Genomic DNA, 15,149 nt, shown 5'->3' on the forward strand with positions numbered 1-15,149 from the left:
AAAACCCGCGACTGTGCGCAAGCGAGGAACCCTGTACGCTAAACTTCTGGTGTTGAGCCGCAACCCATGGCAGCAGCCTGCACGTCACAATCCTCCAAGCACTTGTGTTCCCTTGTTTGTAGCTGTTCGTATACGTCGATTCGTCTCGTCGGAAACACAATGCCTCGATTCCAGTCTCTAGTGCCACTACTGAGGCCATTGACCGCCCCAAGAGCAGTCGCATGCCGACAGCACTTCCGCTTCTCTACGGCGACAAGATGGCAGGCTGAGCGTAAGCCACTCGCCCTCTTTTGACCTCGGCCATGTTGATTGATATTCAATAGAGCCTCCAGCAAACTCCAAGCCCATCGCTCAACCCTCCCTCCCACCAAACGCCTCTTCCGAACACCCCTCAACGCCCCAAGAAGCCCAGCGAGCCGCCGACCTTGCAGCAGCAGAGTCCCTCACCGAAGGCGACAGTGCGCAGCCACCAGAACAGAAGCCCACACTACCTTCCAAGCACCCACGAGCCGACAACAAGCCAACAAACACGTCGTCGCAAGCTAAGCCCGCAAAGGCTGATGACGTCGCGCCCGCGCCTTCGAGCGCGCCCTCAAACGTCGCGGACACTACATCAACACTCAAGAAGGAGGCGGCTAAGAAGACAAAGACATCACGCGCACCTAAACTGTCTTTGCCACCACCGAAATACGTCGTCTCGAGGTCAGCGAATAAGAATCTGCCCATCTACACCGATTACAAGCGAGGAGGCAACTTGCATCTGACGACGATACGAAAAATTACCGGAGATGTATCGGCGCTGAGGGATGAGCTGAGGGTCTTTCTCAACAAGAAGAACGAGGAGGTCAAGATCAACAGTGTGACGCAACATGTTGTTGTCAAGGGCCATCACGTCAGTGAGATTGCCGAATTCTTGAAGGCACGGGGGATGTAAACATGAAAGGGCGAGAGACGGTGTCACGAGAAAGAATGGAGCGCAGAATAGCTTATGGGCAGAGGTATATCCATATTGTAGCATCATGTGTATTATACAGGAAAGAGGGTGGGCAAATGACTTGGATAACCATCAGAGAATTGGCATGATCAAGTTGCGCATCACACCAACGACGTCAAAAAGCGATAAATGAACACACTGCAGACCACCATGACATGTTGGAGTCGAGTCCAGAAAGTGAATACCTGGGTTTCATTACTATTATGAGAAAGGTCTAGTCTATACCCCCATATCACTGGTAAAAGGCTCCCAGACTTCCCAGACACTTCATCCCACGTGTCTACAATATTGAACCTTCATGACTTCTGTTTTGCTAAGAGTTATGCCTGGAGCACCTCGCAGAATCATCATACTATCACAAGTCAGTTAGACACTGTAGAATCATTATGCGTTGGAAAGCTTACCACAAAAGCCATTCTACTCGATTGGTGGACGGGGACAGACGATCCAGCACTTGTCATCGTCACAGCGTTCATGACAAGGTGGAGGTGATGTGCCACGCTTCTCGGTTGCGTCTCCTTTGGCGGAAGGAATGCAGCATGTATAGCACTGACCAAAATAGCACTCCCAGCGGCACCTGAGAGAGGCTGCTACTACATCGGCATTGGTGTCGGCGGAGCCGGCAGCCATGGTCGGAGGGCAGACGGCCCAGCACTGGCCATACAAACATTCCCAGTGGCACTTGAACTTACCATGTGCGACATCGTTCTTCTCGACGTCGCCATGCTCAACGTCGCCATGCTCATCGACATCACAGATCAGCCCGCAGAGCGACTCGTCCGTGCTGCAGACCTCGCCACAAACCTTGGTGGAAATATCCGGAATCTCCTCGATGCTGATATTGGTACCAGCTACCGCTTGAAAAATAGGATCCGTCCAGCAAACACCAGAGGCCCAATCGCAATGGTAGAGGAAAGGCTTCTGCAGTTGCGCGTGGTTCGAAGTGACGGAGATGGTGCTGTCGGTCTTCATGTCGGCCTCGTCGATGACGAGTGCGCCGCGAGCCTTGAGAGCAGTAACGGTATTTCCGCCAATGCACTGACGCTTGCAGTATGTATGTATGCAGACCCAGAAGCAATGCGTTACTTCCTTGCGCTTGGTGGCTTGAGCTACAGAAGTCAGAGAGCTCTCGGCTACGACACTGTTGACAGTAGCGGAATCAGAACTATCAACTCCCTGAGTCTCGCGGCAACTCTGACGACATCGGTAACACTATGACGTTGTCAGTCTAGGTTTTGGTACACTTCGGGTTCACCTAAAAGCTACGCGCACCGACAGGTGCCACGATCTTTGCGCATTGCTAGGCAGTAGAGCGTCAGGAAAATGAACTTACCTCGGGATCCTTGCATCGCAATTCGAGGCATTGGTCCTCACTAAGACCAGTTTGCTTGCAAAACAAGTTGATGTATACACAACGATAGCAATTGACTTCGGTCGAAACATCGCTGGGAATATCACCCAAGATATCGGCGGAAATAGCGATTGAGACATCGCTAGGGACAGTGACCGCGACATCAGTGAGAGTTGCGATTGGGAAATCGGCATCGAGGTTAACGCCAACGGCCTGTTCCTTTGGACAGCTAAGACCACTGAGGCAGTGGCGACAATGCTGCGTGGTTTTTAGACGTCGCACTTCCATCTAGTGCAGCTTCCGACAGAAGACTTACTTCAGAATAGCACCACAGCGATGAACATTGGGAAGTGCTGAGCTTGGAGAGCTGGCAGATCCTACTGAAGGTGACCATGCAGGAATAACAGGAATTGGCAGCTACCGAGACATCATTGCTAGTAGGGATAGCGATAGGTGAAGCGGTGGTCATTGCGACTAGGCCAACGAGAGAGGGCGCAAGCATCTTGAAGAGCTGGAGTACAGCCATGCTGGTGGTTGGGTTGTGGTTGCTTTGTGTGAGTTGAGAAAAGGTGGAGCTGGACAGAGGAAGAGGGAGGAAGGTATGAACGAAGATAAACGGCAAGCACGGACTGGAGCGGATCAATGCAAACGGGGCGTGACTGAGGATGGAGGAGGTGAGAGTCCGCCAAGGGCAGGAGCGTGTTTCTTACAATCACCAGTATCCGTGAGTCGGTGTACGAACGCACAACCTAACACTGCGCCCGCAAGCATGTACTTGCTCGAGACGTAGGACAAGAGTCAAAAAGTCAAAGTAAAATAGAACCACTAAGAGAGGAATTGGCCGAGTGTATGTATAAAGGGCTGGGTATAATTGATGGTACGGTCCTTTCCACTTTGCCGCCATCCAAACGATGCACAATTGTGCCCGTCAAGGAATTACAACTTTTTTACAATCAGAGGTTAACCTGCATGTACGGTGCTTTTTTGATGTTGGATCATGCCATATAACAGTCCCACAGCGCTGCGAGGCAGGCATGAAAGCCAGGCAGATGCCGACGGTATTAAACTTCGGGGTTTGGCTTTTATTGGCGATCGAATCATCACATGCACACTGGCTGATCCTTGGACGTCTGAACCATGACACCGCTGCAGATAGTACTTTGTTCGCGAAGAACCTACTCTGATGTACGATTGCGGATCAAGAATGCAATGCGAGCATGTTTTCGTGCTTATATTACTGTTGTTTGTGCCTACACAAATCGGACGTGCATACATACCAACGCGGAAAAACGCGGCCAAGGCGTCCAAGGGCACACTGAGCTCTGCAAGCCTGTATTGATGGATCATCGGGTGTAATAATGTCCACGTCTTGTTTACTTGAGTCCGTTTGCCCCTGAGCAGCTGTCCCTTCTATGGTCTTGATGGACCGACGTTGGATTTACCTTTAGGCTATGATCAGCCATACCTACTTGAGCTGTTCCGCCGCTCTGGATCCTTGTGACAAGAGGCCCGGGAGGTCATCCCCACTGGCAAGCCACAGGGCAATACTTAGCGCGAGGCAGTGGTAGGACCGACTAGGCCGCGGAGCGCGCTTTCGCTGGACCAATCTCGCTCCGATTTATTTGCCTTAGTCAGTCCCTTGCTAGACGTTCTGAGACCCTTAGAGGTATAACGTTCGCGTATCTACCGATCATGTAAGGTTGCCCAGTTGGTGGCTCAGAAATGCCATTGTGGTCCATGCGGTTTCGCTAAAAACCGATCTTGCGGAGACAATCCGATCCCACCGCACCCGCCTATGGTCGATTGCCGTGATCGATGTGCTGCATGAAGCCCTACGTAGACGTGCAACACGCTCCAAAACTCTAGTATTATATGCCTGTTTCAATGTATTGTGTTTGCCAGTAACGCATATCTTTTCTGATTTTTTTTTCTTTCGTACTTGACCTCGGCCCTCATTGGAACATCTTTCCGTAGAGATCTTGGGCATGCCTCCTCGAGCTCGTCTTGGCCAAACGTACCCGTACGAAATTGCTGGAGTGAAACTCCCGCCGATCATAAGCCACGTCATAGATCATGGTCTGTTCGTAAAAAATCCTATACTCGAAGGGAGCAGACAACGAAGCCTACCAGTGTGTTGTTCGCAAGCTATACCTGTTACGTTGTATGCTAATGCCGTTACATTACGAAGCATGCCCTGAAAACAAAGATCGTGGTACAGATTAAATGGGCGTGCTGCAAGTCGACTTTGGTATCACATGCGGACCATAGTCCACGCCTTCGTGTAACCGAGATGACCCACTGTTCACATGTAGGCTGATCGTATTGTTGTGCATGTAGATAGCCTTCTGATGAGCCGCGACAGAAATTCCGACCTCAAAATCTGAAGCTTTTCGTGAGGACCGTTGGACCGTAGGCGACAACAGGCACATATAGGGATCGCGGTATCGAGACCCGCGAATAGTGCGTTTGCGTGGAAAGACCTCGGCGAGATACAACACGGTACAAGATCAGTAGTATCCAAGCTGACGAGGCTGCGTTGCGACAGCGGAAGTTCCAGTTCCGGCTCGTATGGAAATGATACCCACTTGAGTATCGTGCCTTCTTGGCTCTTTTGTTTTGGCTCAGAGATGCCTGAACACGAGTTGAAGTCCACATATCTCGGGATGCAGCTCCAAATGCTTCACAATCCTGCGTTCCTACCAGCAAATATCCCCACGATTCCGACAGAGGCTCAGCACAGGCATTTGTACCTAGTTCATAACCTGCAAGGTCTACGCTCGAGAATGCTGCTGTGAGGTCATATGCTCTCACTGCGTTCGGAAGTGGTTCTAGCTGACCTCGACTATGCAGATCTAATTGTTTTCTCTCTGGATTTTCGTGGCTACAACGGCATGCGACTGTCGGTGTTCGTAGGTGGGGCTAGAGAGGCCAGCGGGCTGGAGGTATGGGTAGTCTCGGCTAGGATGGGTTCGCGTGGTAGAGTGTTCACAAACGCCTGTGTTGACGACAGAACAGCAATCGCGTTAAGAACGGTCGACTGGTGAGGGTGCGGAATTTTAGTTCCTAAAGTCGAGACGAGATCCGAGCTACGCTGATCTAAGCCACTCTTGGCGAAGAAATCGAGAGAAGTAGGTCAACATCTCCAATGCCAAGACTATCTGTCCCTGCCTATTGGACATTTCTGAACACAACTGAAGTACTTTAATTGCGTACAATAGACGGTCCACTTGTGTTGATGCTATCTTCAAGATCATTTTATAGTATGCTGGCACCTCGATACGAATCAGTCTTTTTGGATTAGAAGCATTTCGGCGGCCTTTTGGCAAAACAATTGACCGACGGATTGGTGGAAGTGGGCTAGACCTCGAGGCCCTTGGGAAAATGCGCCTTTTCTTAGCATTTTAGCAGGCACTCAAGATAGCTTGTGCATGGCAAATCGCCAGCACCCGACAGCCACTTACCTAAGCACCTGGAGAGAGTTTGGGATCCGAGCGTCCCTCTTTAGTTGGTTCTGACTGGCTGCGGGATCCTGTCCCGCAACCAACTTTCACCAACATCGAGCGGATTGAGGGCAGTATTGAGGATCAGCCGCACCTAACAGCATTGATCGAGATGAGCATGGGCTTTGTATGAATGCCATATGTTCAACACACAGCCTAGTTTATAGGAAAAGAGTGACGTTGCACCTCGATCTAGCCAGCACCACCGACATACCGGGCATCGACCGTTTTCCACAGGTGAGTTATAGGCTCATCTCCTTTTTCACCGCGTCAGAGAATAAGACATTTGGTCCTGCAGGCGACTGATGTTATCAAGATTACATTAGAGAGGTGGTTGGCCTTTCAATCCGTAGCGTATCGAGCGCGCACCTGCCTCGCTTCCCCGTGCCCTACTTGAGCGCTCTTGGTTTCTGTCGAAGATTGCCGAGAGGATCCTACAGATGTCACTACTTCGGTAAAGTCCACGCGCAAACCCAAGAAGTTGTCGATAAGGGTCCACGAGACGATAGGATTACGTAGTTGTGGTACGCACTGCCCATGTTAGGTATTCTGTCAATTCGTGACGAGCGCTATCGTCCACGGATCGAGCCCGAGGCGAAGAGCACAAGCCAGAGCGTTAGCTAATACGGCGACAGGTACACTTCGATTCGAACATTGGATTCGAATTCCTATACATGGGGTAAACTCCAGTACCCAGCCTACATGTGAAACATATTACTGACTTTATACAGTAAATTCCGCTCTAGGAACGGCTGGTAAGTGGATCCTTGAAGTTGCGGCGACAAAGTCCGCTGATCTGCACAAGCCTTACATGTCGAGCGCGCCGCGTCAAATGTAAGTTTCCTGTTCTCAAGCGTTCTTTCCCATGCTGATATTGCAAACAGGCGACGAAACCCGCCCAGTATGCAAAGCCTGCGGGAAGAAGAACCGCCCTTGCCAGTGGGAAGAGCCACATACCAAGTTCAAGGATTACCGGCCTGACGCACCCTCGTCAAGTCGATCTGCTGCCGGCGGCACCGACGACGAAATCGAGACCAAGGAGGACACGATGGAAGTTGACGGTGTCGATGGAGTCGATAGCATCGGTACAAGTGACGAAGCCGTCCGTGCAAACAGTTTCAGCGAGGAACGCTTCAGCCGGAACACTTCACCGAGACGCCGGAAAAATAGTCGGGCCGATGGAGCATCCGAAGGTCTATCTACCAGCGTTTCCTCACCGTTGGCTCAATTGTCGCCACGCTCGCCGTACTTTGTTCCTAGATCCAAGAGTACAACGGGTGGCGTATCGGTGGCGAGTCTGCTGCAGTCGCCTGACCCGGACGGCATGTCAGAGGGCTCCCTGCCGATGCATACCAGTCAGGCTATGCAGCAGGCGAATGCGCACTCGTATGACCATAGGGGCATACCGGAAGGGACGAGAAACTACTCGCCGCAGCCTATTTCTCTGACACACGAAGAGGCCTTGCTGGTGCATCACTATACTGAACATCTTGGTCGCTGGTTAGACTGCACCGACGCCACCCGTCAGTTTACGCTGGGCGTGCCGGAAAAAGTCAAACAATGCCCAGTGCTTTGCCACGCTGTCATGTCCTTTGCGGCTCGCCACTGCAGGAAGGACGCGACAGCGGAGATGGCCTATCAACGCTGCATTGCTCTGCTCATCGAACGATTGAACGAGCAAGCTGCTAGCCACGACGAGACGCTCTTGTGTGCCATTGTCATATTGCGTTTTTATGAGCAGCTAAACGGTACGTACTGCCATGTCCTTTGTGCTTCTCCTTCCTAATATGTATTTCTAGTCCCGTCTGGCACTGGTTCTGATGATGAACAGCACCTCGCAGGCTGCTCGGCCATCATTCGGTCCTCTCAAGGAAACCACTACGTAGATCCATCAGCGCCCACATTGCGCGAAGCCGCCTTTTGGGTTTACGTACGTCAGTGCCTCTATAATGCCACTATCAACCAGCAGCCGCCTGATATCGACTTTTCATTGCAACTGCACCCAACTCCAAGCTCACTACGAGATGCACACCCGCTGGCACGATTGAGATTGGAGACAGCTTGGGCAAATCAAATGACATGGAATCTGGCATGTGTTGTGAATTTCTGCTTCGACGGCAAGGAGCCACAGAACGAGAAGGCTTACAAGATGCGACGATGGAAGGAGCTGTGGGAGCTTGTCCAGACTTGGATGCGCGACAGACCCGACGGTTTCAATGCGATTTTTGAAGGTCCAGCCGGTGATCAAGGCTCATTTCCCGAGATTCTGTTCACAGCCGACTGGCATAGTAAGTTCTGTAACCTTTCTTTCTCGCGCCAATGCTCACAAACTCATCAGCGGTGTCGTTTGGCTTTTACCACTTTGCCTGCATCATGCTGTTGCGTTACAAGCCAGGCCCGAAGTTCGCAATCCGCAATGTTGGGAGCCTTTCTGAAACAGATGTAAGGACCCAAGTTATCAAGCAGCACAGCCATTTACTCATTCAAATAGCATCAAATTCTATCGCATGCACGCGCCATTTGCGGGGCCTGTAATAGCTCACCAGAAACTGTCCCTCTGGCAATTACCGTCTGCCACACCATTTTCATCTGGGGACCTCTCGTATGCGACTCGAGAGAAAAGGACCAGGTAGTGCAGCTCCTGAATAACTTCGAGAAAAACCACGTGTGGCCGACAACCTGGATCATCAACGCGCTAAAAACTGAATGGGGTGTTCCTAATCCCTCCACCTCTCCGGCTTAGTGCCATGGAGCAAGAACTTGAGTCGGTATTGACCCTTCACGCACGGAAAAGGCGATTAGGGCAGTTGCTTATACTGAGCAAAGCCCTCCCTTGCCGGTAGGATTATAAGTCCGCCAAGAGGCGACCTTGTAGAAGGTGCTGGAGACCATGCACGACGCCTAGTATAAGGAATGAGGCACTCCAGCATCTGGTAGTCAGTACCACTATGCTTTACACCATACACATGGATAATCATGTATGAATGGAAGTAGCCGTGGAGCACCGTGACCAGCCCCATGTATCCTGCTATATCGTCTCATCCGACTATCCTGTTAGCTCAATGCGGTCATCTCATTCCCTTTTGCGACACCAAGGATGCTGGCCACTCTGAAAATTTCAGTAGTAAACTGAAATCGTGCTTCAAGATATTCCACATGTTGAGCAACAAGTGTTCGAGAAATCATTCTGAGTGTATCATGTGTAATAACAGGATTAGAGCTTACTCCGAATCGAAGGGCTGGTGTATGTTGCAGGAAGTAAGGGATGTCCACCTACGCTTCTGTCCGGTTGATCCACAATTGCGCATCTCATTTGACCCAAGGGCTTAGTCCGTGCGATATGTAGTTCTCAGGTGCATTCTCAATGCGGATACCTTGAGTCTTTTCGAGACAACGTGATATCAAGGTCTGCTGCGGTCCTCGGTAAAATGGACCGAGAGTGGCCTGAGCTGTACGCATGTAGCCGTGGCCAGTGGCTGTGGAAATGGAAGGCTGTTAACTACGTAGGATGAGAACCCTGTATGATGCAGTCGTTCCAATCCAAAGTCATGAACATATCTTGTTCTTCCGCTCGTGATGGCTTCGATGGAGTGATTATCTGTTGTATGCCAAGACACTTGCTAAGGTCTGACCGAAGATTCTTTGCGCAACACTGTATGTATTAGATTTCGTCTGTATCTGAACGAATTTGGACACATACAAGAAGCTCGCTGTTAATGTGAACGTGACCATCAGAGCCATCAGTGAGGCGCGCATTACCTAATCAATAACTTTTTCAGCATCATTCTCACTATCCCTGCATCCAAGTTAGAGAGAAGTACCAACGTACGGCAGAACATCTGTTCGTTGCCTAACTTTGAGGATTTCCTGAGTGCCATGACCGCAGTGGGTACGTTCTTGTCCAACGCATCGTACCTAAACAAACTCAATCCGTGGCCAACCGCTGGCAGAGAGTACGACCAATGTGTTCTCCTTACGCAGTCTTCTGTGTATTTCCCAATTGGGGACGTGCTGATGAGATTCCGTGGAGAATGGCTGTCGGGCAGCTACGTCATTCTTGCGACCGGGATCTCGTTCCGGGCGAATCCCATTTCGCGTAAATCGTAACGAAGTGCAGAGCCAGACACGTGACCCTCAGTACAGCCAGACCTCACAGGGTTCGTTGAGTCTTGCATGGCGTTCTTAGCCATTACCCCCCACCCCACAGTTTGCCTTCAGCATGCATCTTCCTATGCAACATGCCCTATGGGGCAATGACCCGAAAGGCCTCTGCCGACGGCTCAGTTATACACCACTGGACAAGTACCACCTCCACGACTTGTATGATTATCGCCTCCAGACCTAGGGCTCCCAAGTGCGTTTCTCGATCGAATAGCAATCAAGCCTAGCATGCACCGCAGCGATTCAGCAGCAGACTATGACGGTCTATACATGAATACGAGAGAGACAATGAAGAACTCTCAAGGTGCATTGGACCTACAGGTACTGGGTGCCTGTTGCGGAAGCGGGCTGAACCAGCTTGACTTCGCGCTGGTTCGGTACCGTCAAGCCTCTCCTGATGCTGCGCTGCGCCTAAAGCTCATCCAAGTTGGTGCCATCGATATCGAAGTTCTGTAAATGCTGATGAATGACAGAGCGGCTCCGTAGCTACATCGCCTCCTATTCGGAACCATATCCTCACCTCCCTTCATGAAGTAGGGCGCAACTACTCGCCAGTGACCCGCCTCAACACGCTACTTGGTTACCTGTTTTCCAAGGGCATTATGAGCTTCTGCGAGAAGCACGACATACCACTAGCGTCCATAGACCTAGTCGGCACACACATGTCGGGTTTAAGACGACCTGGCATGCCCGAAACCAACGATCTGAACACACATCCACTGGGATGGAACGCCATTGTCAGCGCTGAAACTGGCCTCAATACCGTCTTCGATCTCGCAGTCAACGAAGCCGGCTTCGTGACGCCTCACGTGTCCCCTGTCCTCTACGTTGACAGCCTCTTCTTAAGACACCCCTCCAAATTTCGCGCATGTCTGAATATCGGCGAGCTTGCGAACTACAGCTTTATCCCTCCCATGTCGGTAGAGAGTGCTCGAGGAACATGTTGTCGCGACTGCGGGCCCGGAAGTCTACTCATCGACTATGCCATAAAATATTGCACCTCAAACGATCGGAACGAAGACAATAATGGGAGATTTGCGGCACCAGGGAAGCCTCACGAGGGCGTTGTGATACAATTCCTCAAGACATACGACTACTCACGCATGTTGCCTTCGCTCAGCGTAGCCCGGGAAATGTTCGGCGATCACGAAGCACAACGACTCATCGACGAGTGCGTCTTCTTGAAACTCTCCGAAGCGGATATCATCGCCACTGTTACACGTATAACAGCTGAGAACATTCTGAGGCAGTATCGCAGACTCCTCGCACTCTGCTTTCCTGCCGGTCAGAACGTGGACGAACTCTTCATCGGTGGCCCGAGTGCGCGCAACGCGAACATCATAGATTTCCTCGAAGCGGAGCTTCCCGAAAGAGTAATAACGAAGCCGCTCGATGACATAGGCATACCGGGCGATGCGAACGAGGCCGTGTGTTATGCGCACCTTGCGCTGGAAGCTGTGCTTGGACAACCTGTACGCTGCTCTGCAGAATTGTCATGGCCCTGGAGCCAGCCGGGTCACGATACTGTACTGGGGAGAGTCGTGCGGGGCGGAAACTGGGAGACCCTCACCGCTCGGCTGCAGAAGTTTGCCGGTGGGAAGCCACGATGTCTCGCAAGAACCGTGAGGATCGTTGGTAGCCTCGAATCTGGCATAAAGGACCTCGGACTATGATGATAGAATGAGGACGGAACTAATATTGAAGGTGGTAAGGGGACTGAAAAGTAAGAGAAGGTAACGTCGCGCTTCTTGTTTGGGCCAGGCCCGGCAGGGTAGCGTTGCTCTTGCCCCGCGGAGCTCTACCGAAGAAGATCTCCTACGTCACAGAGAGTTTTGAAGCTCAAGATACAGCAGGGAGAATTCGTATGAAGAGAGCGAACGCATTGTATTTGAAGATATAATCGCGGCGCATAGCCATATTCACCAGATCTTTCTATCGATTGTGGGCCTTTGGTCGTGCTGCACGATACCCTAGGTTTCAAGAGAAGAGTTCTTCTTTGAAATTCAAGCCCGTTCATCGAACCTATCTTGAAGCGTCGGTAGGTCCGATCAGAGGTAGGGGCCTTTCATCCAATAGTCGTTGTATGTGCAACGACGATGGCTCTAGGCTACACGCACAAAGCTCGTGACAACCGTTTCGTTGACTCGTAACCCTAATCTCACCTTCTCGTACTAGGCAATATCGATCCTCAGAGAAGCTTAAAATTACTGTATTTCCGCATACCAAACTCTATAGAATATATGCACATTCAGTGCCAAATTCTAGTACGCACTTCTAACGCTTATCAAGATGCCTAACTCGTCTTTATCTCCTGCACCCGACGGATCTCGCCATGCCCTTTGGGCAACCAAAGAACAACCAGGTCACAATTTCCCATTCCCTACGATGTCAACGTCATCAGGGTTCCACAGTACGCACTCAAACAAGATATGAGGACGAAAGATTGCGTCCCTAGGGTAGCAAACAATAATTCCGTATGTACGCCTTACGTGCACGTTGCACACCGCATGTCGCACCGCATACGCTTCGCGGGGGCAAAGCCGCGAGAAGCCACCTGTTGTGTACCATGAGACTAAGTATCGAATGCTTCCTGGGTCAATTGATGGTACCATACGTACACATAACATGTCCGACGAAAGCCTAGGCCTTGGACACGAACATGAAGTCACGGGACGTGTACCGCTTTCTAGGTTACAACAACGAATTGGTGAGGCTTAATAGAGCCTAAACGAAGTAGTAGCGATGACATGAGATTTATGATTACGCGCTTGCGTGCAAAGTTGTTGGAAAACTTCATCTACATTATTGAATTTGTTAATTACATAATGGGCTTCTGATCTGGTCGATACGAAGCTGTTATTATCATCCCACCTAGGGAATCGCAGTTACAGTTTCGTTTTGCTTGCCTTCCACAATATCGCGCATGATGCGAGCCTTTTGTTGCTCTTCCGCCTCGCTGCTAACATCCTTGAAGACTTGGTCCATCTCTTCCAGCGTCTTGCCAGAGGTTTCCGGTACGACAAAAAACGTGAAAACGAAGGCGAGCAGACAGAAGACGGCGAAAAAGGTGTAGGCTCCAAAGCCGGTGTTCTGGACTAGAGGAGGAGTGATAAGACCCTGATACATGTTAGTCGCTGGTTATAGGGGTTGCAGAGGATGTGTGGACTTACAATGACGAAATTGTTGAACCAGTTCGAACACGTTGATAGTGCGACACCCTTTGCTCGCAAGGAAGATGGGAAGATCTCTGAAGGCATAGCCCAAGGAACTGGTCCCCAAGTAGCGCCAAAGCTGAACATGTAAAAGAACAGGAAGGCGACAGCAACCCAACCCTCAACTGCGTAATCCAGCCATCGGCCACCAAACTTGCCAACCAGGACAGCGATGATGAGATGGCAGGTGAACATGAGAGCAGCACCGACAAGAAGTAGCGGTCGGCGTCCGAAGCGATCCATAGTCCACAGACTTGTCACGACACCAACGAGCTGCGTACAGTTGATAATTCCAGAAAGTAGAAGCTGCATCTCGTAGTCTTGGCCTAGCGTTTCGAAGAGAGAAGGCGAGTAGTAGATGAGAGCGTTGATGCCTAAGGTCTTGTTAGTCGTTTCTCGTGCTGGAGCTGGCAAGATACATACCAACAAACTGTTGGAAGAACATGATGCCCACTCCAACGACAGTGCGCTTCCAACACCCATGCCTAAAGCAATCGAGCCAGGATTGTACCTCGAGCTTGAACTCATTCGTGCGGGTTTTGGCCTGCAATTCGGGGTGCCTCTGAACGCTGACTTCATGATTGAAAGTGACCTCAGCGCGGATCTCGCACCATTCTTGGAAGATACGCGGGTCATCGGTAGGGAGCTTGCGAAGCTTGCCTAGCACGACTAATGCTTCATCGTCCCGCCCTTTGCTAGCGAGCCATCGTGGAGAGAACGGCAGAAAGACAATACCAGCACCTAAAACAAGACCGGGCATCATCTGGATGAGGAACGGGAGTCGCCATGACCACTCGCCGGCCATGTAGCGGGTACCGTAGGTTGTCCAGAAGGCGATCACGATACCGAGAACAATGCTGAACTCCTGCAAGACAAGGAGAGCACCACGAATCTCTGGGGGTGCGATTTCGGAAATGTAGAGTGGGGCGATAGTTGCAAGACTACGCGTAGTTAGTAGCCATCCTGTGTGCAGAGATGTCTCAACTTACGCTCCGATTCCCCATCCACCAATCAAACGTCCGACTGTCAACATCGCGTAGTCCATTGCCGCCGTCTGCAGAATACTTCCGATGGTAAAGATGATGACTGCAACGACAATAGAGTACTTCCTAGACAGTTTATCTGCGATCCAACCAGCGAAGAGAGCACCAATCAAGGCGCCCAGCTCAAGCATAGCAGTCATCAATCCCTTCCAGAACCCGGCTCCGGATGCTTCACTCGAGACACGTGGGAATCGACCGAGGAACTGGTCCATGACAAGGGTCACTGAAATGACACCTTGGTCGTATCCAAAGAGAAGACCCCCAATCGTGGCAAAGGCTGCACACATGGCAACGTATGGGTTGGAAAAGAGACCACGGAAGCCTAGTGCTGAGGTCAGTCTCCATACACATCCCAGTGTGCTTCAAGTTCTGGTAGGTAACGATGCATACCTGCTGGTCCATATGGCTCTCTAGTCACCATTCCCTGTTTGCTGGAATACGGAGGCATCGCCTCGCGCTGCTCGTAAGGCGCGCTCTTGATCGAATCTTGTTCACCCATAATGTCGTTCAGTGGTATGGTTCGTGATGTGTTGAACCTGCCCCGTGTAGTGAATGGCTTTGCCTGGAGGAAGCAGCGGATGAGGGGAGGCAATCGACAGCTTTATGTGCTTTCGATGTCTCGCTTGATGCCGCGTTAACTCTTGTCCGGTGGGTCCACGCCATGTACAGCATCTGCCAACGCTAGTGCCAGGCATATGACTGCCGTTAGGCACACATCCGACTATATCCTGGAGCTAACGCCAATATGAACGGGTTGCATGCTGGGAGTTGACAGCGGCCAGCGTTTCCCGAAGCGACTGCACATTAGTTGGGCTTGACAACCACCTCTTGGAAGCTTTTGTCAGTTAGATATCGGGTGGCTTGGGATCTGGCCGCGGTGTGCGCGTG

At 51.2% G+C, this 15,149-nt stretch overlaps 5 protein-coding genes across 5 annotated transcripts; 3 read left to right on the top strand and 2 right to left on the bottom strand.

Moving 5' to 3' along the window:
• Nucleotides 1–159: 159 nt before the first annotated feature.
• On the top strand, nucleotides 160–934 carry ALTATR162_LOCUS2131 (uncharacterized protein; the record flags this gene model as incomplete). Its single annotated transcript, XM_043309733.1, has 2 exons — nucleotides 160–271; nucleotides 324–934. The coding sequence occupies 2 exons, from the start codon at nucleotides 160–162 to the stop codon at nucleotides 932–934; spliced, it is 723 nt and encodes a 240-aa protein (XP_043165668.1).
• A 373-nt stretch (nucleotides 935–1,307) lies between these two features.
• ALTATR162_LOCUS2132 (uncharacterized protein) lies at nucleotides 1,308–2,871 on the bottom strand (the record flags this gene model as incomplete). Its single annotated transcript, XM_043309734.1, has 5 exons — nucleotides 1,308–1,346; nucleotides 1,399–1,571; nucleotides 1,687–2,206; nucleotides 2,328–2,603; nucleotides 2,662–2,871. The coding sequence occupies 5 exons, from the start codon at nucleotides 2,869–2,871 to the stop codon at nucleotides 1,308–1,310; spliced, it is 1,218 nt and encodes a 405-aa protein (XP_043165669.1).
• Nucleotides 2,872–5,128: 2,257 nt separating this feature from the next.
• Nucleotides 5,129–8,588, top strand: ALTATR162_LOCUS2133 (uncharacterized protein; the record flags this gene model as incomplete). Its single annotated transcript, XM_043309735.1, has 7 exons — nucleotides 5,129–5,136; nucleotides 5,196–5,254; nucleotides 6,577–6,672; nucleotides 6,730–7,593; nucleotides 7,645–8,133; nucleotides 8,184–8,287; nucleotides 8,337–8,588. The coding sequence occupies 7 exons, from the start codon at nucleotides 5,129–5,131 to the stop codon at nucleotides 8,586–8,588; spliced, it is 1,872 nt and encodes a 623-aa protein (XP_043165670.1).
• Nucleotides 8,589–10,234: 1,646 nt separating this feature from the next.
• ALTATR162_LOCUS2134 (uncharacterized protein) lies at nucleotides 10,235–11,679 on the top strand (the record flags this gene model as incomplete). Its single annotated transcript, XM_043309736.1, has 2 exons — nucleotides 10,235–10,432; nucleotides 10,480–11,679. The coding sequence occupies 2 exons, from the start codon at nucleotides 10,235–10,237 to the stop codon at nucleotides 11,677–11,679; spliced, it is 1,398 nt and encodes a 465-aa protein (XP_043165671.1).
• A 1,198-nt stretch (nucleotides 11,680–12,877) lies between these two features.
• On the bottom strand, nucleotides 12,878–14,760 carry ALTATR162_LOCUS2135 (uncharacterized protein; the record flags this gene model as incomplete). Its single annotated transcript, XM_043309737.1, has 5 exons — nucleotides 12,878–13,123; nucleotides 13,177–13,592; nucleotides 13,642–14,159; nucleotides 14,208–14,583; nucleotides 14,652–14,760. 5 exons carry the CDS (start codon nucleotides 14,758–14,760, stop codon nucleotides 12,878–12,880), a joined length of 1,665 nt encoding a protein of 554 aa, XP_043165672.1.
• Nucleotides 14,761–15,149: the final 389 nt, after the last annotated feature.

Source organism: Alternaria atra (assembly GCF_907166805.1).
Source record: "Alternaria atra isolate CS162 genome assembly, contig: 21, whole genome shotgun sequence".
Lineage (NCBI taxonomy): Eukaryota > Fungi > Ascomycota > Dothideomycetes > Pleosporales > Pleosporaceae > Alternaria > Alternaria atra.